Below are 26,654 nucleotides of genomic sequence, written 5' to 3' on the forward strand. Positions count from 1 at the left end.
TCCGTGTATAAAATATATACAAGTGACACCTTCTAGTAGTGGTAATTAGTTGTGCTGAAAAACCCACATATCCTGTTGCCTGATCTTTCTGACTGTGCCATGGAATGGAAAATGCCTATTTGAGGTCCAGTAGGGGGCAATACTTTGGTACTACTTTTCTGTGTTCTCAGTCCACAGCAGTAGTTCTCAAACCCAGCCAATCATCAGAAGCACTGGGGGAAATGTTAAAAAGCGGATTTCTGGGCTCTGCCCCAGTCCCAGTGAATCAAAATTTCTCAGGGTTGGGCCTTAGATTCTGATGATCAGTCCAATTTGGAAGGCACAGCTCTTGTGGTCTTGGACTTGTTATAGGCCACTCCATTCAACTATTCTAGTAGGTTTAAAAGTACATAAACCATCTCACATGCTGAATTTGCCATCCTCCCCATTAACGCTGGCTTCTTCTCCTAGGTCCCTATATGGTTAATGACATCATCATCTTCAACAGGGGTAATATTTAATGGATACAAGTCACCAATTAGGATGTCAGCCTTTGCACTGGGGCAGGATCCTGAAGAAACTCTGTGGTTCTAGGTGTTACTTTTTTGTTGCCAGAAGATGGGGAGGTCTAGAAGATCTTAGGAGAGGGACCAGGACAGACGGATAGTGGTGGCAGAATGACACTTGTGGGCTGAGGGCAACATCTGTTTTACAAATATTTGTGCAAATATTCTATTATTTTAATAACCAAAAGCAAGCGCATACTCATTGATTGTCAACCCTGTGCTGGTCCTGAGTATGGTCCAGATAATAAGGAGAAATTCATGAGAGGAGGATGTTAAAATATTTGAAAGTAATCAGTGTGGAAGTGATGACTGAAGTCACAGGAGTACATAGGACGGCAGAGGATTATTTCTTTTCTGTATCACTTTTATTAGAGTCACAAGAATAGCCTGTTAAAAATGCAGATTCCTGGGCTTCATTCTGGACCTACTTAATCACAGTCTCTGAGGGCAGGATTTAGAAACCTGCATTTTCAACAAAAATCTTAGATGATTCTTACACTCACTAACATTTGAGAACCACCACTGAGGTGTAAGAACAGAGCAAAGGGCAGACAATGAGGGACACCTACATTCCAGGTCTAGAAGAAGATGACTATATCAGCTAAGAAGACTAAAGAGCCATATGAGGGAGAACGGTGTTGCAAAGCAAAGAGAGGACAAAATTTCTAGAATATCTATAATATCTATAATGTCATGCCACAGATAGATCAGGGGACTGAGACGAGAATACTGACAATGAGGAAGTCATTGGTGATCACTGAGGAAGGGCATAGCTGAAGGAAGAGGGGAGAGAGCAGAAGGAATTAAGAACAGAGAGAACGGTTAAGTTTTGAAAGTTATGTATGTTAACACGCACACGAACACGTGCACTCGTGCTCATTTGTTGAAGAGGGACCACAGGGGAAAAAAAGTAAGGGAAGAGACTAAAAAATCCCTGGGTGAAAAAGACTCAGGAAAATAAATTTAGATGATTTAACTGTAATAATGAAAAGATATATGATGGAATTGATGGTTTGGGGAAGTGGAAGTGACCTGCAATAAAGATAATGGGAAATAGGATAGATACAGAGAAATAAAAATACCGGGCAACAGGAATGAGGGCCTTGTTGATGTTCAACAACATGAATCTGTTATGCTTCCAAGCAGCAAAAGTAACAAATTTCCACAAGAAATTTTCAGTACGTTAACACAGAATCAAAGAATTTTCTCTCCTCTCCTCCCTTTCATTAAATGTTGATAGAGTAACTACCTGATTGTAAGATACTAGGCTAAAGGTGGGAATGTCAAGAAAAGCCTGATGGATGAATCCGGCAACGAAGCAATGGCGAGTGCTCATGAATGTAGTGCTCAGATGGTTGATAAGGTCCAAGGCTGGGTTAGGAGGCAAAGTGGAGCCAGGAGGGGCTTGACAGATTGGAAATGCGAAGAGTTTATGAGTCTGGGACTCCTAATGAGTACAAATAAAGCACAGATTTACTGGGAATGAAAGGACTGGTAGAGCTGGAAGGACTGGGAGAGCTGGAAGGACCGGTGATTAGTGTCAGAGAATGGAATTTTCAAGATCAAGTGCTTTAAATTTTTTTCCCCCTCAAAGTTGCCCCTGAGAAATTCATTTTAATGTGGTTCACTTGTACAACAATGCTGATGGGGAAGGAGGGATTTATAGTGTGATTTGTAATAGCTCTTGAAAGAAAAAAATTATAGTCATTTATGAATTATCAAGGCACACCAGTAAGGGAAAAAGTTTAAACAATTATATTATTTGTTTGATGTGTAAACAGAATATAATTTATAAATAAGTCATTGTTTTTCTTCAGTGGTGGCTGGCATTTGGTGCACACACGCGCACACACACACATTCATATGACCTGGTATGTGAACCTTTAAAAAGATGGCTTAAAGAATAAATTCTAGTATATTGTCCTGGATCCATGTAATTGAATTTTTTTCCAGAATGAACTATAACAAAGACATCTTGGTTTAAGCACTTGGCAAGGTTAGACACAGAGCTGTTACTACAATTAAAGTTAATGTTTTGTCCACGTAATGAATCAGACCTTTGTATGGTAAATATATGTTCATCATTACTAAAATAAAAAGGTTAATTTCTATATAATTCTACATCAGAACCTCAAAAAATAAGAGACAGAATGACAATAATTAATGAAAATTTATACACGTTAAGGGCAACTTCTGGTATTGTGTTTTGATTATGTCACATATTACCTATGAATACTGTTTGTTCCAACAGCCTCTTCACTTTAAATCTTTATGAAACTATTACCCATCAACAATTTAATTATTCCTCATGTCCAGTCACATTACATAGTGTGCATCCATAAAATATGTAACACTAACTTCACAAGGAGTGATGTACCATATGAAATACACAGACACACAGAGAAAACGAAGTCTCTCCCAAATTCCTTAACATTACAAAAATGTAAGTTCTGTTGTCTATGTCAAGAAGTTAATTTTTCTCTAGACAATGTTACTTTCCCGGGGGTATTTTCCTGCTACCAACAAAAATAGCTTTAAGGACTGCCAAATCGCACAAGTGACAAAAGGTGGCCACAGTTACCTTCACAGAAAAGTGAGTCACTGACATCTTCCTCACTCCTTCCTTTCCTTTCCTCCTATCTTTTCTCTGTGGTTCTCAGATTTCATTCTCTTTCATGTCTCTGTTTTTTTCTTTTGTTAGAGCAGTTTGAGGTTCACAGCAAAATTGAGCAAAAGTACAGAGAGCCCCACATATTCTCTGCCTTCCCACAACCCCACAGTCATCACCATTTGTTACAATTAATGAACCTACACTGACACACCATTATCACCAGAAGTCCACAGTTTACATTAGCGTTCACTCTTGGTGCTGTATATTCTATGGGTTTTGACAAATGTACACTCGTCCCTTGGTATCCACAGGGGATTGGCTCCAGGACCCCCCATGGATACTAATATCCGAGGATGCTCAAGTCCCTTATATAAAATATGATGGTTGGGTTTCCTGGATGGCGCAGTGGTTGGGAGTCCGCCTGCCAATGCAGGGGACACGGGTTCAAGCCCTGGTCTGGGAGGATCCTATATGCCATCGAGCAACTAAGCCTGTGCACCACAACTACTAAGCCTGCACTCTAGAGCCCGCGAGCCACAACTACTGAGCCCGTGTGCCACAACTACTGAAGCCTGCGTGCCTGGAGCCTGTGCTCCGCAACGGGAGAGGCCACTGCAGTGAGAGGCCTGTACACTGCCACGAAGAGTAGCACCCGCTCACCGCAACTAGAGAGAGCCCGCGTGCTGCAATGAAGACACAACAATAAATAAATTAAAAAATATATATATGATGGCATAGTATTTGCATATAACCAACACATAACCTCCCATATACTTTAAATCATCTCTAGATTACTTATAATACCTAATACAATGTAAATGCTATGTAAATAATTGCAAATACTATGTGAATAGTTGCAAAGACAATGTAAATACTATGTAAATAGTTGCTGGTGTGAGCAAATTCAAGTTTTGCTTCTTAGAACTTTCCAGACATTTTCCTGAATATTTTTGACCTGCAGTTGGTTGAATCTGTGAATGTGGAATCTGTGGATATGGAGGACCAACCGTAATCCCATGTATCCACTGTTTATATCATAAAGAATATTTTCACAGCCCTAAAAATCCCCTGTAGCTCTGTCTATTATTTCCTGGCAACCACTGATCTTGTTACTGTCTCCATAAGTTTCGCCTTTTCCAGAATGTCATTTAGTTGGAACCATACAGTAAGTAGTCTTTTCAGAATGTCTTTGTCTGTTTTTAAAAGTTACTTTTTCTCCTTCTGCCTTGCTTTTGTTTTTTTTTCTGTATTAAATGTTACAAAACAATCTGTCTTCAAAACTAAAAGTAATCCACTCATTTGATCAAATTTCAATAGAACATTTTATTTGGAACTTAATATTTTACAAATGAGGAAAATGAGGCACAGAGGGGTTAAACAACTTATCCAACTTTTACAACTTGTAAGTTACCAAAAATGAGATTTTAACCCAGTGGGTCTGGCTCCAGTATCACGTGCTTCGACAATATTCATCATTGCCTCTCGATAACAGAAAAGAAAGCAGTATTATGTAAGACTAGCCCAAAATGTGAAGAGATAAGAATTCCTTTCCCTTACCCTTTATTCCCAAAATAAAGAACGTGGACTAAAAGCTTGCATGTATATGCACACAGACAAACAGTAAAGAAATGTGGCCAATTTACCACAAAGAAATATGCTTCATAGCCATTCTTCCATGCTAAAAATATCTGATTGCTTCTACCCGGGCACCTCTGTTCATGTGGGACTTTCAAGCTAGAGCCACTTTCCTTGCTGCTTTGGTCACTTTCAGAAGATATACAAGAACCATGGCATTCATTTTATGTCTTTCTTGTGCCCATTTGGCTAGAACTATAGGCAGCAACAGTCGCTATCCTCTTTCCTGCTTTACTTTCTTCATACAACTTAAGTTCTAATTGAGAATATATTTTACTTGGAACAAATCCTTGTTTCTAATCCCAGTAGAACATAAGCTCCAAAGGGCAGGAATTTTTGTTTGTTTTATCCACTGATTATTCCCAGGGCTTAGAACAGTGCCCAGCACATAGTAGGCGTTCAATAAATATTTACTGTAAGACTGAATTTCATATAAATACTACCTAACATTTGACAAAGTCACTTACTTAGTTTATTTCTTCTTTTCCTTTTTAATTTTTTTTAAAAATTAATTAATTTATTTTTGGCTGTGTTGGGTCTTCATTGCTGAGCGCGGGCTTTCTCTAGTCGTGGGGAGCAGGGGCTACTTTTTTTTTTTTTTTTTTTTTTTTGCGGTACGCGGGCCTCTCACTGTTGTGGCCTCTCCCGTTGTGGAGCACAGGCTCCAGACGCACAGGCTCAGCGGCCATGGCTCACGGGCCCAGCTGCTCCATGGCATGTGGGATCTTCCCGGACTGGGGCACGAACCCGTGTCCCCTGTATCGGCAGGCGGACTCTCAACCACTGCGTCACCAGGGAAGCCCAGGGGCTACTCTTCACTGCGGTGGCTTCTCTTGCTGCGGAGCATGGGCTCTAGGCACGCGGGCTTCAGTAGTTGTGGCACACAGGCTCAGTAGTTGTGGCGCACGGGCTTAGTTGGTCGGTGGCATTTGGGATCTTCCTGGACCAGGGCTAGAACCCATGTTCCCTGCGTTGGCAGGCGGATTCTTAACCACTGCACTATTTAGGAAGTCCCTAAATAGTTTATTTTTTAGGCTGTGTTAAATGACATGGAATAGACTAAGACATTTTACAATAACATTACCTTCATAAATTTTTCCTACACAGTCCTTTCTTGTGTGAAGAGCCATAGGGATACAAATTTATTTGGGGGAAAAGTAACATCGTTTCTATAATGGAAAATCCTGCTATTTATTGGAGTTTGTCAAGAATAATGTCTGTGATTTAGTGATAAAAATGTTAAAACATGGATATAAGGCCTTCAAAAAAACTCAGTAAAGTGTAAAACAAGATTTATTTTAAGAAGGGAACCACCATGGAATGAGAGGGTTGCCTTTTTGTGAAGATGAAGCCTGACTACTTCCCTAGATAAAGAAGGAAAATAGTGGGGTTCTCTGAGTCATGGTCATACATATGAATTATAAATAATTTGGTGGAGAGTTACAGACTGAAATTATTCATATTTGTAAATGGTACTAATTCCAACCAACGGGAGAAACCACAGTAAATTTGTTCAAGATTGTTCAAGGGGCAGTCTTGAACAAACTGAAAAAACAGATTGAAAAGGGGCAGGACAAAAATATGGAAACATATTAACAATTGCTTCACCATGACGCTATTAATTCAAAATGAGAGATTAGATTAGCATTGCTCCTGGAGATGGTGGATACATACAACTGGGAAGCATTACAGGTTTTTATACGACAGTCACACCAGATGACTCCCTATCTCTCTAACATGCTTTACTCATTCTTACTTTTTCACCTTTCTTCTCTTTTCAACCCCTAAACTGATTTCTCAAGAAGGCTTCCATAAGGAGAAAAAAATGTGTTACATATCTGTCCAGATGAGTGTTTGCACTTTGTGGGTTGCAAGCCGTATTAAAAAAAAGAAAAAAGAAACAGAACAGAATAGCAATGAATAGAAGGTGCTACACGTGGTAAGGGCATTCACTGTGATGGGAAAATCATTTCAGATACACACACATACCTATATACATATACACACACACACACACACACACAAGCAAATACACATACATACATATGTACTGGGTTGCTATGTAATATGCATTTCTTACTACAGGTCATGGTCAAAAAAATATGAAAGATATTTGTCCAGGTGGTAGTTACATCTTTAATTATAAAGGACCAGATTTATATTCAAATCAGTCCAAATCCAAATCAGTCTCAGGTCAACTTTGTAGCCAGTTTTCTGAGGGCTTGATCACTAAGTGAAAATTTTAGATCTGAAGAGTGAAGGGACCATGTGTTACAGTACTCAATATGCTAACTAGGCCAACAGCATATCCATCAGGAACCTGAATGAACTGAATAGACTTTGCATTTGAGTCACTTTTCTGATTCTCTGATTCTTCTCTGATACACTTGGCAATCTAATGAAGTCCACTCAGTCACAAGAACTTCTTTCAGGCCTCAGGAAGCCTGGCAGGCTGGTAAACTCATGGGTCTCACACTCTGAAGATTTCAGTTAGCCCAAGGAACATTTCTATGGTTTCACACCATAGTACCACTAGTATTAAGTAAGCACTCAAAATTGCTAGCCTTTATTATTATTATCTATTCACATAATTTGATTTTAATAAAGTATTTACTTAAATATTTGTAATAAAGACTATGTTATCAGTGCTGTTAAATAATGTTTATCTTAATTATCTTATTACATATTATTATTGCTTAACTCTTGCTTTTCTATATAATGATTCAACAAATTAGTTGAATTTTATCAGTAATTCATGTTCTCTAATTTAAACTGAACAATTCTAGTTAATTTGAAGTTTTTATTAGTTTTAAAATATGCAGTTTTGCACACTTCTCCTAAAATGCTAAGTTTGTATGCAATTAAATATACTTTTTCGGGCTTCCCTGGTGGTGCAGTGGTTGAGAGTCCGCCTGCCGATGCAGGGGACACGGGTTCGTGCCCTTCACGGGATCTTCACGGGTCCGGGAAGATCCCACATGCCGCGGAGCGGCTGGGCCCGTGAGCCATGGCCACTGAGCCTGCGCGTCTGGAGCCTGTGCTCCGCAACGGGAGAGGCCACAACAGTGAGAGGCCCGCGTACCATAAAAAAAAAATATATATATATATATATATATATATATATATATATATATATATACTTTTTCATTTGAGAAGAGCAACTGATTACTCTTTAATTGCAGTTTTAATACCATGTACGTCTTCACAGAAATTAATTATCATTAACAAATCTTACTATATTGTGTTAAAATTCATTCGAATAGTTCACTCTGAATATTTCCATATAGGCAAAATAAGCATAAGTTACTCCAATTCTGGAACTACTATTTCTTTTAAAAAATGCCACCTTTATTAATAAAATACTTATTTCATCAATACCATGGCCAGGTGAAATATAATGACATATAGGACAAAAACCAAACAAACAACAAAACTGTCAGCATTTACTGAGTGATTAACATGTCAGCGTGCTAAATGCTTATCTTAGATTGGGTTATCTCTAATTCTTGGGGCAAACATATATACAGTATTATTATTCCCACCTTACAGGTTGAAAAATTGAGGCTTACAGAGGATAAATAACTTGCCTAGAGTCATGTAAGCCAGTCTGCCTTACTTGAAAGCCCATGGCTTTCATAATCCAATGGTAAGTGAATATAGCAACATTTAAGCACTACAGACATGTAAGACGTTCTTAACCTTTATTATATCTTTTTATTACTCATCTTAGCTATTGGTTTTATTTCCCTTTCACCCTAAAACAAAACAAAGCAAAAGAAAAAACTCCCCAGTGTTTTTAATAAAGGTTGATGATTCTACGGATCCCATACAATTGAAGTATTTTTTTTCATGGTGGTGGTGGGTAGAGATGATATATACTGACTTCTGGTTCCATATATAACAGAAAGCATGTGGTAGAGTCTGTGATACTATAAGGTTTTCTTTTTTTCTCTGATTAGCAGCTCTGATTTCACTGTCATTCTTTGGCCTTCTTGGTTGGGATCTCCACTCTGCTTCAAGTTCATTCTAGTATACCTCAATACTTTAATATACTTTGTCCCATAAAAACCCAAAACTAATCCTTCAACAAATGTCTATTTACTACCTACTAGAAACAAGAAATGTACTAAATGGGAGAAATACCCAGACCAATAAAAACAGAGTCCCTCCCCTTATAAAGCTTATAGACAGCCACGTCAACAATTATGTGTGTGTGTGTGTGTGTGTGTGTGTGTGTGTATAGGTATATTTGGTATCATGGGGATACATAAGTCATTTTTACCTGGGGTTCAGAAAAGGCTTAAAAGAGTAGGTGATTACTTGAAATTGATCTTGAAAGACAAGTATCTGTGATTTAGACAAGCGTGTGCTGGGCAGACACCAGAATGTGCAAAAGCATGGAGACACAAAATAGCATAGAGTGCTTGGAGAATTACAAGTAAAGGACAAGTAGTTACGTATGGAGGGAGCATGGTGTAGTGAGTGAGAGTGTGTATGTGTGTGTGTGTGTGTGTGTGTGTGTGTGTGTGATGTAAGATGAAACTGGGTAGGTGGGCAGGGGCTGGATAATGGACGGTCTTATATATCATTATTCTTAGGAAACAAACAACTCTGACTGTGGGAGAAACAAAATCAGATTTATATTTAGAAACAGCACTCTGGCAACAAGGTGGAGGGCTTAAAGAATAGAGTAAGGCGGAACAGATGGTTACTAAAATAATTCAGATGAGAGATGGTATGAGAGGTTGTACCCAGTCAGTACCACTAACGCAGGAGGCTGAGTAGAGAGACGTTCAGAGATGATGTGAAAAGAGCGGGGAGGACTTGGTATTTGCTGAATACTCCTTCTGTACTCTTTGAATTATGATTATCTATACTTAGCCCATACACAACTGACTTACTAAAAAAAGGTTAAAACAAAAAGATTTATTGCGGGTGGTAGCTGAAGCCACAGAACAAGATGAGGTAAGACGTGCATCTTAGTAAGAAGAAAACACTGCCAGGACAGAACTCGGGGGCACGCTGACAGTTATGGAACAGAGGAACAAAAGGAAACGAAGGAGACTGAGAAGTAGCAGGATAATAAAGTGGTGGGGCAGGAGCAAAAGACACATTACCTGGCGGAGAAGGCAGCTGCAAGCAAGGGCCTGGGGAAGGGAGGGTAACAGAAAATGAGGACGACAAGTAGGTTAGGGTCAAATTGGTCTTCTATGCCATGCTAAAGAATCTGGACATTGGGAGGCAATGGACATTTTAAAATAGGAAATCATGATCTACAGTAGGGAGGACAGTTCTAGTTGGAAGAAAGACTTTTGATGGACTGATGAATTAAACTGCATTTGCTAAATTTAAAAAATTGTAGGCAACACAGTACCTCATCCAAGTGTTTACTTTTTAAGCCTTGTATTTCTAATGGTGAAATAAAAGCACTGTTCTTTATTAAAGGAATTTTATGTATCAACAAGTTTTCAGGAAAACACCTTGGGAGGCAATGGGACCCAATAAATCACACTATTTTTCACCTTTCCTATGAAATGAAAATGGAAAGGTTTTCATAGGAAAGGTCATGCTTGCACATGCTTGCACATGAAGAAATTTGGTCGTAGCTGTTTATACTGTGATTTCAATTGAGTTCTGAGTATGGATAATCCTTCATAGGTTGAGTTTAGCCACCATTTCAAGTGTCTTCATAAAGATTACAACGTGATTTGGCATTGAAACAAAGTTTGTGTTAGAAGAAAAGCATAGAGAAAAAGTTGTGTAATGTATGATAAAAATCACTGCCTAAAGACTAAAGGAATGTTTGCCTAAAATTAAAATTAAAGTGATAATAAAGCATTGCATCACAGTTTAACTGGCAGCATCCCCGCTTTTATTCTTTAGTACATAAAATAGTGGAGTTTTTTATTGTGCCAATGGAATGCTAGAAATATGGTGGGAAAGGCTGACCTTGAAGTTTTAGGGCTGGGGTTGGCACGTGAATATCCTCCTTTAAAACGCTGAGGCGGGGCTGTAGGAGTCGTGTGTACTATAGACTCCTTCCAAGGGACTGGGCTCACTGAGGATGCTGGCAGAACACACCCTGCAATTACTAGCGTCAGGTAACTCAAAGGACAGAGGCAAATGTTTTACTCATCTAGATACTTATGTTTACTATGTTTGTGGAAATCATGTTTCCCAAGGTCACTAGTAGATACTAGAACACACAGGCAAGTATTACAAAGACTCCATAAAGCACGAACTCCTTCTGCCACATAATTTTTCCTTGTCTGAGCATACATTAGATACCCTTGCCATCTCCTTTTCTCAGTCTTGAAGCTTTCAAATCACATGTTATGTTTTTAGATGCTTCTGAATTTTTCCTATAGTAAATCCCTTTACTGGGATGCTGTAACATTTCCATATTCCTTTAATATACTTGCTCTTGATAATGAATGGAGAAGGTGAGGAAGAAAGGGAGAGAGAGAGGGAATACCACATGTACGCAGTAACTAATTCAAACTACAGAGGAGGAATATTAACTGAAAGGATCTCTTCCATCCATCCTAGAACCTCAGTACCTCCTCTCCAATAATAACCAACATCAATGATTTCTTTTGGAGTGCATCACTCCAAGTATTTCCATGCATACATCATAAGCACATTTAGGTGTGTATGTATGGGTCTCCAAGTATATGTATGTATATACTTACTTGGCAGTTAGATTTTGGGTACAAACAATATTGTTGGAATGTAATCCTTGTTTACAGATACATTAGAAAAAATTTTACCACTTATTTTCATAATCTTTATACATCTACCTATGTTTGGTGGATGGGTTAGGTCAATGATCGAGCTAATGAATCAACATTTATTTTATACCTATTATGAGTTCGATAATGCGTTGGTTGCCAAATCTATGCCTTTGAAAAATCTTATGTGAGTTGGAATAAATCCCAACAATTAAAAAATACAGGGGCTTCCCTGGTGGCGCAGTGGTTGAGAGTCCGCCTACCGATGCAGGGGATACAGGTTCGTGCCCTGGTCCGGGAAGATGCTATGTGCCGCGGAGTGGCTGGGCCTGTGAGCCATGGCCACTGAGCCTGCGCGTCCAGAGCCTGTGCTCCGCAACGGGAGGGGCCACAACAGTGAGAGGCCCGCGTACCGCAAAAAAAAAAAAAAAAAAAAAAAAAAAAAAAAAACATACCGTGAAAATTAGTTCCTCGCTTCTACTCCCAATCCCAGTGGTACCACTGCTTGATGTCAGAGAGACAGACATGGATGGTCCTGGAGGCTCACTTCCTACTACTAGAATAGGCTGATAGGCGGTAAGTTCTAGAGGTTCCCTCTTCCACTGTTACACAGTCACCTAGATGCTCCCTACCCTCTTCCACTTTAAATGTGCACAGTGTTTGGGGATCTCTATCAGATCCCTTTATGTGGTGCATCCAGACCTTCTCTGCTACGCCTAAGCACACCTATCTGTGGGAAGATAACTTGGGTGATGGTGTATGCTCTGTTAATTCTTTGATTGTAAGTTTATCAAATAAAGCTGATTTTATATTCATAATGCGTGAATAGTGGTACTTGTAAGCCCGACAGTTGTATGTTTTCTAAACTTTTTCTCTACTTTTTTTTTTTTTTTTTTTGTGGTACGCGGGCCTCTCACTGTTGTGGCCTCTCCCGTTGCGCAGCACAGGCTCCGGGCGCGCAGGCTCAGCGGCCATGGCTCACGGGCCCAGCCGCTCCGCGGCACGTGGGATCCTCTCGGACCGGGACACGAACCCGTGTCCCCTGCATCGGCAGGCGGACTCTCAACCACTGCGCCACCAGGGAAGCCCTTTCTCTACGTTTTAACAGAAACACAACCCTACCCCCTACACACACACTCACATACACACACACATTAAAACCCAAATGGAGGAACACAATATTATTCTGCAATCTTACTTTTAAAAATATTTATCAAGATAGTATGAATGTTCTTTAAAGTTAGTACATATAGATCTACTTTATTCTACCTATGCATCTTGAAGTCTCTCTTAAATCTAGCAATCTAAAGGAAACCATAAACAAGACAAAAAGATAACCCTCACAATGGGAGACAATATTTGCAAATGAAACAACAGACAAAGGATTGATCTCCAAAATATACAAACAGCTCACGGAGCTCAATATCAAAAAAACAAACAATCCAGTTAAAAAACGGGCAGAAGACCTAAGTATACATTTCACCAAGGAAGACATACAGATGGCCAAAAGGCACATGAAAAGATGCTCAACGTCACTAATTATTAGAGAAATGCAAATCAAAACTACAATGAGGTATCACCTCACGCTGGTCAGAATGGCCATCATCAAAAAATCTAGAAACAGCCCTCTTGGTGCTGCTTGTGTGCTCGTTCGGTGCGGACCTGGTACCTCTTTTGGGAAGCGGCAGCGGAGGAGGCTCCGGCGCTCGCCGTGGCCCATGAAAAGTCCAAGGAAGGAGTCAAGACTGAGAACAACGATCGTATTAATTTGAAGGTGACGGGGCAGGATGGTTCTGTGGTGCAGTTGAAGATTAAGAGGCATACACCACTTAGTAAACTAATGAAAGCCTATTGTGAATGATAGGGTTTGTCAATGAGTCAGATCAGATTCCAATTTAACGGGCAGCCAACCAATGAAACAGACACACCTGCAGCTGGAAATGGAGGCTGAAGATACAATTGATGTGCTCCGTGCTCCAGCAGCAGACAGGAGGTGTCTACTAAAAAGGGAACCTGCTACTTTACTCCAGAGTTCTGTTCCTCCCGACCAAGAAGACACTCTCAATTAGAAAACAGCAATTTGGTTCCACCACATCCTGGCTACTACAGTATAGTTTCTCTATTCTTTCATTTTTCCCCTTCCCCATTCCTTTATTTTTATACATAAAGTAACTGGTATATGTGCACAAGCATATTGCTTTTTTTTTTTTTTAACTAAATGGCCAATGGTATGTTTTGATTGACATCAAATGGAGATGGAATGGGGAAAAATACTGGTTCTGTGAAGATACCCCCTTTTCTCCATTAGTGGCATGCTCATCCGCTCTTATCTTTTTTTTTAAAAAAATTATTTATTTATTTATTTTTGGCTGTATTGGGTCTTCGTTGCTGTGCGTGGGCTTTCTCTAGTTGCGGAGAGCGGGGGCTACTCTTCATTGCAGTGCGTGGGCTTCTCATTGTGGTGGCTTCTCGTTGCAGAGCATAGGCTCTACAGCACAGGCTCAGTAGTTCTGGCACATGGGCTCAGTAGTTGTGGCTCACGGGCTCTAGAGAGCTGGCTCAGTAGTTGTGGTGCACGGGCTTAGTAGCTCCACAGCATGTGGGATCTTCCCGGACCAGGGCTCGAACCCGTGTCCCCTGCATTGGCAGGTGGATTCTTAACCACTGCGCCACCAGGGAAGCCCTGCTCTTATCTTTATATTCCAGTAAGATATTTTGCTCTCACTGTTTAACAAAAAAAGAACAAAAATTATTGCATACGTTGTTCGATTGGAGAATTTTAATGTTTTTCATTTATCATTGTAAAACCAAGGACAATTTTATAACTTTTTTGTACGTAGCTGTTACATGCAGGGCAATCTGTCTTTAAGTAGGGATAAATTACTCTAAAATAAATGAATCCTAGATAGTTTTCCCTTCAAGTCAAGCGTCTGTTTGTTTAAATAAACTTCTTGTTTTTTTTTAAAAAATCTAGAAACAATAATTACTTGAAAGGGTGTGGTGAAAAGGGAACCCTCCTGCACTCTTGGTGGGAATGTAAATTGATACAACCACTATGGAAAACAGTATTGAGGTTCCTTAAAAAACTAAAAATAGAACTACCATATGACCCAGCAATCCCACTACAGGGTATATACCCTGAGAAAACCATAATTCAAAAAGAGTCATGTACCAAAATGTTCACTGCAGCACTGTTTACAATAGCCAGGACATGGAACCAACCTAAATGTCCATCGACAGATGAGTGGATAAAGAAGATGTGGCACATATATACAATGGAATATTACTCAGCCATAAAAACAAATGAAATTGAGTTATTTGTAGTGAGGTGGATGGACCTAGAATCTGTCATACAGAGTGAAGTAAGTCAGAAAGAGAAAAACAAAATACTGTATGCTAACGCATATATATGGAATCTAAAAAAAAAAATGGTACTGCTGAACCTAGTTCCAGGGCAGGAATAAAGAGATAGACATAGAGAATGGACTTGAGGACATGGGGTGGGAGGATGAAGCTGGGGCTAAGTGAGAGTAGCATCGACATATATACACTACCGAATGTAAAATAGTTGGCTGGTGGGAAGCAGCAGCACAGCACAGGGAGATCGGCTCCGTGCTTTGTGATGACCTAGAGGGGTGGGATAGAGAAGATGGGAGGGAGGCTCAAGAGGGAGGGGATATGGGGACGTGTATGCATATGGCTGATTTGCTTTGTTGTGCAACAGAAACTAACACAGTATTGTGAAGCAATTATACTCCAATAAAGATCTATTCAAAAAAAATCTAGGGCTTCCCTGGTGGCGCAGTGGTTGAGAGTCTGCCTGCCGATGCAGGGGACGTGGGTTCGTGCCCCGGTCTGGAAAGATCCCACATGCCACGGAGCAGCTGCGCCCGTGAGCCATGGCCGCTGAGCCTGTGCGTCCAGAGCCTGTGCTGCGCAACGGGAGAGGCCACAACAGTGAGAGGCCTGCGCACCCCACAAAAAAAAAAAAAAAAAAAAAAAAAATCTAGCAATCTAAACTTTTGTAACAAATTACCTGGATTGCATTAAGTGCCTCCTAAGTACAAAACTCCAGGCAACTCAATCCATTTGGTCACTTGAGATTGTGCATGTCCTTTTCTAAATAAGTTTTCTAAAATTAAGTTAGCTATAACAGATAAATCTGTAAGTGCTTACACTAGAGGACAAGGCCTTTGTGAAAAAGGGTGTATACCCTAAGAGGGCAAGACCATGCCTCCTTTGTTTATCAGTGGTTGAATACAGTGGGAGTTTGATAAATATTTACTGAATGACTAGAAAGAGAAAGAGCAAGAATCTGGAGTAAGGAGGTGAAGGAAGACCAATTCTTGTTGGTAGTAATGTGGCATAATTTATGATTTAGCCTAGATTTTCTACTGTTTAATAAACTCCACATCGACACTCTTAACTTGGTGGTTTCTTGAGAATTAGGTGGACATATACATACACACAAAAAAGGAAGCCAATTAACTTTCTTCTCTTTTACACTGGGCCAACTAATGAAGCAATGGTCTGAAGACACTGGACATCAAGCATTGAAGGACAGTGACCCCTGAGACATGGGAAACAAAGTGAGCCCAGCCCCACAACTGCTCCAGTTTACTGCATGGAGAGAGTTTCCAGGCCATGGTGCAGGGAGAGAGAATCAAGGCAGAGCCTGCCAAACTCCTTGAATTAAGGAGCTGCTGCTAGAAGAAGAACTTAAGGTGGCTACAGTTCACATGGCAGAGTGCTGAATAAAAGAGCTGCACAGAGAAAGAACACTAAAATTTGAGTATTCACATGGGCACTGAACAGTGCATGTGTGTAAAGAAGCTACGAGAGACTGAGACAGAACCACTGAAAAGATTAGGAGGAACAATCTCTGAAGATCACACAGGCCAGGAATTGTACTGTTCCCACCAGCCAAAGTAAGAAACCTACTAATTCACAGGACATGGGGTATAGTAACTAAAAGACTTTGGTCTCAGCAGTAGGGAAAACAATTAGCCTTAAGATGAACACTTCTTTGTTTATAAAAGCAAGACTTGAAAGGACAAAAAGTTTTCCAAGAAACTTAATCATGTCTGAGAAAAAAGCTTATAAAAACTTATAGGCATGCAAAGAAGCAGGGCAATATGCTATATAATGAGATAAATCAATATAATTGAAACCAATCAAGAAATGACACAATAACAGAATTACTAGATGAGGATAACAAAACAGTTATTGAAACTGTATTTCATATGCTCAAGAAAATAAACTTTGAAAAGGTTAAATAGAAACCTGGAAGATACAAAAGAGATCCAAATTGAACTTCTAGAAATGAAAACTATAATATCTGAGATGAAAACCATAGTGGACTGGATTAACAGCAGATTACATATTGGAGAAGAAAAACTTAGTGGAATTGAAGACTTAGTTAGAGAAACTATTCAAAAGGAAAGGAAAAAAAAAAAAAGGCTGCAAAAATTGAACAGAACATCGTTTGTTCTATTGTAGGACAACTTCAAGCAGCCAAATATATGTGTAATGGAGTCTCCAAAGGGATGAGAGAGGGTAGGACAGAAAAAACATTTGAAGAAAGAACGGCTGAAACATTTCCAAATTTGATGATCTTACGGAGAAAAGAAGTTTGACAAATCTCAACCACAAGAAACATGAAGAAAACAACAGCAAGCCACATCTTAATCAAATTGCTTAAAGCTAGTGAAAAAAAGAAAATCTTAAAGCAGCTAGAAAAATAAGACACATTACCTAGAGAGGAACAAAGGTACAGATGACAGCATATTTCTTGGTAAAAACAATGTAAACTAGACGAGAGTGGAGCAACATCTTTCAAGTACTGAAAAAGAGAGAGAGAGGGAAAAAAAGTCAACCTTGAATTCTTTACCTAGGAAAAATATCTCTCAAAAACAAAGATGAAAACAAACAAACAAACAAAACAAAGATGAACCCAGCAATTCTTAGGTGTATACTCAAAAAAAAATTAAAATAGGTAGTTAAGTATAGGGTGGTTGTCCTCAAATGTTCATAGCAGCACTATTCACAGCCAAAAGATGGAAATGACCCAAATGGCCATCAAGGGATGAATGGATAAACAAAATGTGATATATCTGGAAATCTGCTACAAGAGTAGACTTCAGGTGCTTGAGATTATACTACATATATCTTTAACTTACCACCATCCAGTTTCATGTCATATTTTACTACCTCACGTATAGTATTATACATTATACACAGTATTATACAGTATTATGTATAGTACATTATAGTGAGATGCTCACACCACACACACACACACACACACACACACACACAAGGTAAGTATGTGAAGAGATAGGTATGTTAATTAGCTTGACTGTCGTAATCATTATATGTATCATCATGTTGTACACCTTAAACATATACAATTTTTATTAAAAATAATTAAAAAGTAAAATGAAAAAAGCAAAAATAAAAATTCAAGTTGCAAAACAAACAAAAACTCCCAAAGGTGAAGGCCACGAAACTTAAGAAAAGACAGATAACTTCAACTTCATCAAAATTAAAAACTTTTGTGATTGAATGAACTAACAAGAAAGTAAAAGACAGCTCACAGAACGAGAGAAAATATCTGAAAATCATATAGCTAAAAGGATTTAATATCCAGAATATATAATGAACTCTTATGACTCAACAACAAAAAGACAAACAACTCAATTTAAAAATAGGCAAAGAACTTCAGCAGACATTTCTCCAAAGAAGATATACAAATGGCCAATAAGAACACAAAACAATGCTTAACATCATTAGTTATAAGGTTAATGCAAGTAGAAATCACTACAAGACACCACTTCACAGCCACTAGGACGGCTAGAATTTAGAAAAACACAAAAAAATGAAAAATGAGCATTGGCGAGGATGTGAGAAATTGGAACCCTGGACATTGCTGATGGGAATGTAAAATGGTGCAGTTGCTGTGAAAAAGTTTCGTGGTTCCTCAAAAAGTTAAACAGAAGTTATTGTGTGATCCAACAATTCTACTACTTAGGTATATACCCGTAAGAACTGAAAACACATGTTCAAACAAACAAAAAAATTGTACATGAATGCTCATAGTAGCACTATGTACAGTAACCAAATGATGGAAACAATAAATGTCCATTAACTGATGAACAAAATGTGATATATTTGTACAATGGAATATTATTCAGTCATAAAAAGGGATAAAGTACTGACAGATGGTGCAACATGAATGAACCTTGAAAACATTACACTAAATGGGAGAAGCCAGACACAAAAGGTCACATATTGTATGATTCCATTTATATGAAGTATGTAGAACAGGCAAATCCATAGAGACAGAAAGCACATTAGTGGTTTCCAGGGGCTGGAGGGAGAGGAGACTGGGGAGTGAGTGCTTAGTGTGTACAGGGTTTCCTTCTGGGTGATGGGAATGTTCTCTAACTAAATAGTGATGATGGTTGTACATTACAAACACAACAAAAGCCACTGAATTGTACAATTTAAAATGGTTAAAATGGTGAATTTTACTCCAATAAAAAAGAGTGAACCCTTTCAGTCTATTTGGCCATAGTAGCATAACAAGAGAAATATGTTTTAATCTTTACTTTTGTTAAGAATAGATAGAAATGTAAAAAAAAAAAAAAAGAGAAAAAACCAAACAACAAAACAACAAAAAGGTAAAATAACTTTTTGTAACATACAGAAGTGAAAAGAACTCATCACCAGCAGACCTGCTCTATAAGTATTGTTAAAAGAAGTAGATGAATCAGAAGCAATGTGATGCCAGGTAGAAATTTGGATTTACACAAAGGAATAAAGAACACAGGTCATGGTAACTATTTGGTTAAATGTAATACATTTTCTTCATATTATTATACTTCTTTAAAAGATAAAGTAAAAATGATAGCAATTTAATGTGAGGCTTATACATGTATAAATAGAATATGTGACAATGGGCACACAAAGGCTGGGTGGGGACATAGGAAAGTACGTATTATGGTACAGTTTTTAATCTATGCATGGGGTAGTAAAGTATGACATGAAACTGGGTGGTGATAAGTTAAAGATGTATATAGTATAATCTCAAGCAACCACTATAATAACAAAGAGCTACTGCCAATCAGCCAACAATGAGATAAAGTGAGATAAAGTGATAAAAAATATTCAGTTAATCCAAAAGAGGGCAAGGAAATAAAAGGGAGGGGGGAAGGATAGCTAGGACAAATAAAAAACAAATAGCAAGATAACAGACTTAAAAATAACCATAACAATAAACACATTAAATGTAAACGTTCTCCAAACTCCAGTTAAAAGTTGTATTTTGTCAGACTGGATAAAAAAGCAAGATACAATTATATATGCTGCCTATAAGACAACTGTAAGACATAAACAAGTTAAAAGTTAAAGGATGGAAAAACACATACCCTGTTAACACTAGTCAAAAGATGTGAAACTTTAAAATAAAAACTAAAAAATAACACCACTAAGAGAAATTAAAGAAGATCTAAATAAATGGAAAGATATAATGGGTTCATGGTCATAATATTCATATTATTAAGATGCCAATTTTCCTCATTTCATCCACAGACTCAATGCAATCCCAATCAAAATCACAGAGAGCTTTTTTTTTTTTGTAAAAATGATTATAGAATTCATATGGAAATGAAAAGGACACAGAATAGCCAAAAAGCTTTGAACCTGAACAGAGTTGGAGGACCAGTGCCACCTAATTTCAAGACATTATAAAGCTACAGTAATCAAGATGGTGTGGTACTGTCATAAAGAAAGACAAAGAGATAATTGGAACAGACAGAGAGTCCAGAAACAGACTCACACAGATTTTTAAACTGATTTTCAACAAGGGTCTTTTTTCAACAAACGATATTAGAACAATTTGGTTTTAATATGCAAATAAATGAAGTTCAATCTATATCTTACACACTTAACAAACGTTAAAAATGGATCACAGGGCTTCCCTGGTGGCACAGTGGCTGAGAGTCTGCCTGCCGATGCAGGGGACACGGGTTCGTGCCCCGGTCCGGGAAGATCCCACATGCCGCGGAGCGGCTGGGCCCGTGAGCCATGGCCACTGAGCCTGCGCGTCCGGAGCCTGTGCTCCGCAACGGGAGAGGTCACAACAGTGAGAGGCCCGCGTACCGCAAAAAAAAAAAAAAAAGGAAAACATATAAAAACACTGTGACCCTGAGTTAGGTAAAGATATTTTAGATACAACACCCAAAACGCAGTCCAAAAAAGAATGAACTGAAAAAATGGACAAGATAAAAACTTCTGCTTTTCAAAAAACACTGTTAAAGAAATGGGAAGACAGGCCATGGAGGGGGAGAAAATATTTGCAAATCATATAGCTGATAAGAGACTTGTATCTAGAATATACAAATAATTCTCAAAACTCAATAATAAGAAAACAATCTGATATAATGAGCAAAAAATTTGAACACTTCTCCCAATAAGAAACAACAAAGGGCAAAGAAGCACATGAAAAGATGTTCAACAATTATGAATCATTAGGGAAATGCAAATTAAAACTACAATGAGATACCACTACACACCCATTAGAATGGCTGAACTTAAAAAGACTGACCATATCAAGTCTTTGCAAGGATGTAGAGGAACTAGAACTTTCATAGGCTGTTGGTGGAAAGAGTAAATAATACGAACATTTGGAAAACAGTTTGGCAGTTTCTTAAAACATTAGATACCTACTATATGATCCAGCTATTTCACTCCCAGGTATTTACCCCAGAGAAACAGAAGCATATGTTCATATAAAGACCTGTACATGGATGTTCATATCAGCTTTATTTATAATAGATAAAAACTGGAAATAACCCAAAATATCTACCAACAGGTGAATGGATGAACAGTTGTTGTAAATTCATACAATGGAATGTTACTCAGCAATGAAAAGAAATGAACTATGGACAAATCTTGAAATAATTCTGCAGAATGAAAGAAGACTTAAAAAAAGTAGTGTGTGCGTGTGTGCGTGTGTGTGTATATGTATGTACATAACGTATATATTGATTCCATTTATATAAAAGTCTAAGAAATGCAAACTAATCTACAGTGACAGAATGCAAATCAGTGGTTGCTTGGGGACAAGGTTGCGGGTGGAGAGGGCTGGGAGAGAGAGATTCCTAAGGGGCTCTTTGGCGGTGACGCATGCATTCATTACCTTCATTTTGGTGATCGTTTCATGGTTATACGTGTCGAAAGTTATATTGTACAGCTTAAATTTGTGCAATTTAGTTTATATCAATTATGACTCAATAAAGCTGCTATAAAAGGAGTATTTGTTTTCATTTTGAATATTTTTTAGCACTTTAATTTTGGCAATTCATTTATGTATAATCTCAGACATATTTTGAATAGCATATAAATTATTGTTAATTCTAATATCAGTCATTTGAGTTTCATCTCCATATTATTCTCAAAAACTCCAAGCTAGTTTAAATATATAACCTGCTCAAAAAAATACAGATTCTGAAAAACTTTCCTTCTCTGTTTTTTTCACCATCTATCATGAATAGTCTATTGGTATAGAAGCAATCTAATAGTACCATCTTTCAGCTAATTAGTTTATGTCATTGTTTTTCAATTTAAGCAAGCAATTTTTGTGAGGCAGACAAAAGTAAAATCCATAGAATATTTCAAATTATAACGCTTTTTTTTTCAATCTCAAGGGAAAAATTATATGCTACAGTCAGCACAGACCTTTTAATTTAGGGTACTGATTCTCCATATGTCTTACGAAAAAATTTCAAACACACACAAAAGTACAGAACTGAATAATGAATCTATATGTACCTGTCACCAAGCTTCAATCATTATCAACATTTTGAGATTCTTGTTTTATCTATTGAGCTCCCCTCACCTTTTCATGGAACATTTTAAAGCAAATTCCAGGTATCATACCATTTCATATCACAGATATTTCAATATTTACATCTTTTTCTAATATGCCAACAGCTTTCTAAAAAATTGCCTCACACAAAGTTAATTATACTTCATTACCAGAACACTTAATTTCTTATGCTTCTCCCCTACAATTTGTATAGGGGTGTGTCCCATTTAGAAATTCTTGTTTCATTAACTGAAGTGCTCAGGAAGATGGTTTTTAAGAAAAGCAATATAAAGACATATGTATAAGTTTATAGGAATGTTAATATTTTTAAGAGAAATATTTTTGATAGGTTATTCTGAAATTAAAACAAACACGAGGGATCTAGAATATATTAACAAACAGAGGTTCATTTGTTTCTTTAGTAATTCACTTATTTATATATCCTTCCATGGTTCCACCCAGTTCCAAGCCAGTAGTGGAGCTGGCTTGTAGCAGTTTGTGAGAGATGGCTGGTAAAGTTTTTGGAATTTTGTGAGCTGGTTGTTAAACATCACTATTATTAAAAATTATTTAGATTTTAATAAAACAAATTTTATTAAAAAACCCCAAATACTCAAAAACTCAACAATTTTAATTTTACTATTATCTATGCTCTTCAGTTTACATGTCTATTGTACAATATCTGTGTGGTGGAAACATCATGTTTGCTACTGAGCATCTTTTCTCTACTCCGTGTTTAGTAATGTTATGTTGGAGGCCTGAAGTTAGTCATGGTGGGAATATTTATGCCACAGATATAAGCAAATGCTACAAATTAGAACCATCCCTCACACCCCTGCCTGGACAGCCTGTTGTTAACAGTGGCCAGCACAACACTGCTTCCACCTTGAGCATTAACTCTGAGTCAGGTACTGGCGTCACATGATATACTTCTTGTCTTTTGAAATTTGAGCATAACGATCCTTCTAATGTTACAGTATTAAAAGCACATTAAATAGAAGGCACCAAATAGACAAATGTGAATAGGTCTGTAGGAAAACAAATGCAGAATACATGGTATGTATTAATAATTTTTAATATACGCCTTTAAAGTTCCTTTATTATAAGATCCAAAATATTAACACAGAGAAACTTGTTATGCTGAAGCTCAGGAAATAAAGAACCCTAGGGAGGTAGCATCTTTGCTTTGAATTGTTTCATTACTTGAATTTTAGAAGCATATAAAGTGTAATTAGATAGTGATTAAATAAGAAGATTGGAAATACTATATAAAATGTATATATATTCTTTAAATGATACAATAGAATGCTAAGAAAAATAATTATGAATCTGATTTTTAAAGAATAAGTATAATTTGGGAACTATCATATACCAAAGACTGTGAGAGCTTAAGTGTATAACAAGTCAAGTGTGTTTAATAGATAAGTGATTTTTTATCAAAGAAGGCAAAAAGAAATCTATTTTAAAAATGAGGTTTTAGTTAAAAACTTAAAATGCTACCAAAATTTGCCAAACTTGTTTTGCCAGTTGATATTTGCAGAAATCAAAGCTTTGTCTGTCTAGTCTGCATTTATATTTAGTCTGGGCATTTAATCTCTCTTTTGATCTTAGGTTTTGCCATACACTTTAAGTGTTTTATAAGGCTTTACCATTAAGTTAGTTTCATAGCTTGTAAAATCATCTTATACTAGCGAACAGCTTATTTTAAAACTGCTCAGAAAATACATAAAGGAGTAACAAGGAATTAAAATGAACACTGTGGTTCTTTATATGTGTTTCTTTTATTTAGGTTATTTACCTCTTGTGAAAGCTGTGTTACTTGGTTCTTTTGATGTTCCAGGTCTTTTAGAACCATCGAGTTTCGTTTTTCTAACTGAAGCACTCTTCTTGCCAAATGGACACTAGGAGAATGGAATAAGAAAATTAATGCTTACAAAAGAGGAATACTATCTCAAATACTCAAAATGTGTTTGTGTGCTTGAAAACTAACCATTTCCTAATAATACTTAAATATTAACAGGAAAAATATGGAGTCGAATAATATTTTCAGGTGTCAACAGTGGAAGACCAATATCCCAACAACTCAAAATTTGAAAGCAACATTAAAAATCTGCATAATAATGTAACTGTGATATACTGATTATCACAGTAATAGTTTCTAGCCCTTGCTATAAAAGTGGAAAGTTACATTATGATACTTGCTTGAAAAGACCGCAAGAAAGCAATTCACAGCTTTTCTTCATTTTTATAAAAATTTACCATTTACAAACAAATAAGGCAATTAGTTGAAACAGTAACTAACAGCATCAGTGTTTTCCTCAGACAACATAATGCATTTTATAATACAAAACACAACTGAATAGATTTTCTATTGAAAAAAGAGATGGAAAAGATGTCTGAAAAGTGGAGACAGATGTCTAACAGTAAAGGCAACAATTCTGTATTAAAAGAAACCACTAAAAGATCACACTGTGATCATCACAAGATGATCACAACTTATTGTATTGAGTGTAATCTTTAGTATTTTAAATCACATTAAATGTAAAATGTCCCAATTCTACTTTTAAGACATAATTAAGAAAAAAAGGTTTAGCTATAAGAATCATAAAATCATCCCTACTAACCACTGGGGCATAATTCTTTAAAAAATCTGCTAATAATGTTGAGAACAGATGTTGCTCCAAAGCCCCTCTCTGTAATTCCAGAAACTTAAAAATTTAATATTTATCACATTTTCATATTCTATATGACTTAACCCATTAATCTCTGAATTGCAAAATCTGTAGAAACTGAGAAGGCAGATGTTTTACAATGACAAGAAGTAAAATATTTTTGTTCTAAAAGAAATTATAGGACAGAAATAATTCCATTGTATTTCAAATATTTCCTAACATCAGATAAAGGAATTCATACAAAACTCTGAAAAAAAAATGCTAAATGTCACCCTATACATCTATTTCTAAGAACTTGTTATTCCAAATGAAAAAGATGAGTTCTTTTGTTATACAGTGAATTGGGTAGCTTATTTAGATATGCTCATATCTAAATTCCTATCCTTTCAACTGGCATAAGATTTTGCCTTAATAATCAGTTGGAGTCAGAGATGGAAAAGACACAGTCCCGTTTTTCTGTCAGTCATTTTTTTTTTTTTTTTTTTTTTTTGCGGTACGCATCTAGGCTCAGTTCCTATGAACTAGATTGGAACTAGATTGATATATCTAGTTCCTATGAACTAGAATGAAAGTTCTCCAATGACAGAAATTTTTTTAAAATTTGTTTTCTAACGTATTCTAAGTGCCTTGGAGAATACCTGGTACAATAATAATCTGTTCAGTAATAAACTGTTCAGTGAATGAACTTTATACAAGACCTCCTGTTTCTTTATGCCCTAGCCAACACTGGGCAATATCAATCTTTAAAAGTTTTGCTAACTTTACATATAAACAATAGAATCTTATTTTAAATTAAATTTGTGAGGTTAAACATCTCTACATTTGTCAGACATTTGTATTTCTTATTTAATAAATTGATGTTTATGTCCTTTTACCATTCACTTCAAATCTTACCTACGTGGTTAACTCTATTCTACATCTAAATTACCTAAAAATATCACGGCCTCCCAAAATCTCAACAGAACCAACCTATTTTCCATTAATGTCTACTCTGCTTAATGTCCCATAAACATGTTTTGTATATTCCTTCCACTGTACCTCTGTTGGTCCTCCAGTCTGGAGAAGATAGGTTATTCCACTGATTGGGAGCCCAGCTTTTTCTGGAAGGCTCTCTCCGAGGTCCACTTCCTCCATTTCTGACCAGGCCAGCCTTCACTGATCTCTATTCCTCTGACTGACATAGGCTGGCACAGAATACAGTGCTAAATTATATGGTTTTAGATATTTCTTGATAGTCTTTCAGGTGTTCATTTTTTTTCCCCCAACAGATACAATTTAAATGAAGACTTACCCTCTGTGGTGTGTGCTGAACAGAGGGGGCACTTACTAAATCCTTCCTGACTGATTTTAAGTAAATTTTGCTCAAATGCTAGAATTTTGCTCAAATTGCTACAAACCATATTCCAAGGTTGCAGAGTCTCAATATTAAAGTACAACTAATGCTCAGCATCTAAGCATTGAACTAGTAATAAAAAAGAGCATAAAGTTTATAAGGGAAGAAGGCAAATGTCACAGATACCAATTCACCGCTTCCATATTTCAACCTCCTAAACTTTTAAATGTGGCACATTGTTGTGCTGAGTGATTTGG

At 37.2% G+C, this 26,654-nt stretch overlaps 1 protein-coding gene and 1 pseudogene across 3 annotated transcripts in view; one reads left to right on the forward strand and one right to left on the reverse strand.

The window, feature by feature from the left end:
- PIBF1 (progesterone immunomodulatory binding factor 1) overlaps positions 1–26,654 on the reverse strand; it is a 212,244-nt gene that overhangs the window by 41,499 nt on the left and 144,091 nt on the right. For both annotated transcript variants that reach the window (XM_082675882.1, XM_082675883.1), the window contains exon 14: positions 24,191–24,293. In XM_082675882.1, the coding sequence (XP_082532008.1) occupies positions 24,191–24,293 (103 nt within the window). The remainder of the gene's footprint in view (positions 1–24,190; positions 24,294–26,654) is intronic.
- On the forward strand, positions 1,843–13,526 carry LOC309835726 (small ubiquitin-related modifier 2-like; annotated as a pseudogene). Its single transcript has 2 exons — positions 1,843–1,920; positions 13,141–13,526. The product of its transcript is annotated as a small ubiquitin-related modifier 2-like (transcript).

This window comes from Grampus griseus (genome assembly GCF_964374135.1).
Source record: "Grampus griseus genome assembly, chromosome: 18".
Taxonomy (NCBI): domain Eukaryota; kingdom Metazoa; phylum Chordata; class Mammalia; order Artiodactyla; family Delphinidae; genus Grampus; species Grampus griseus.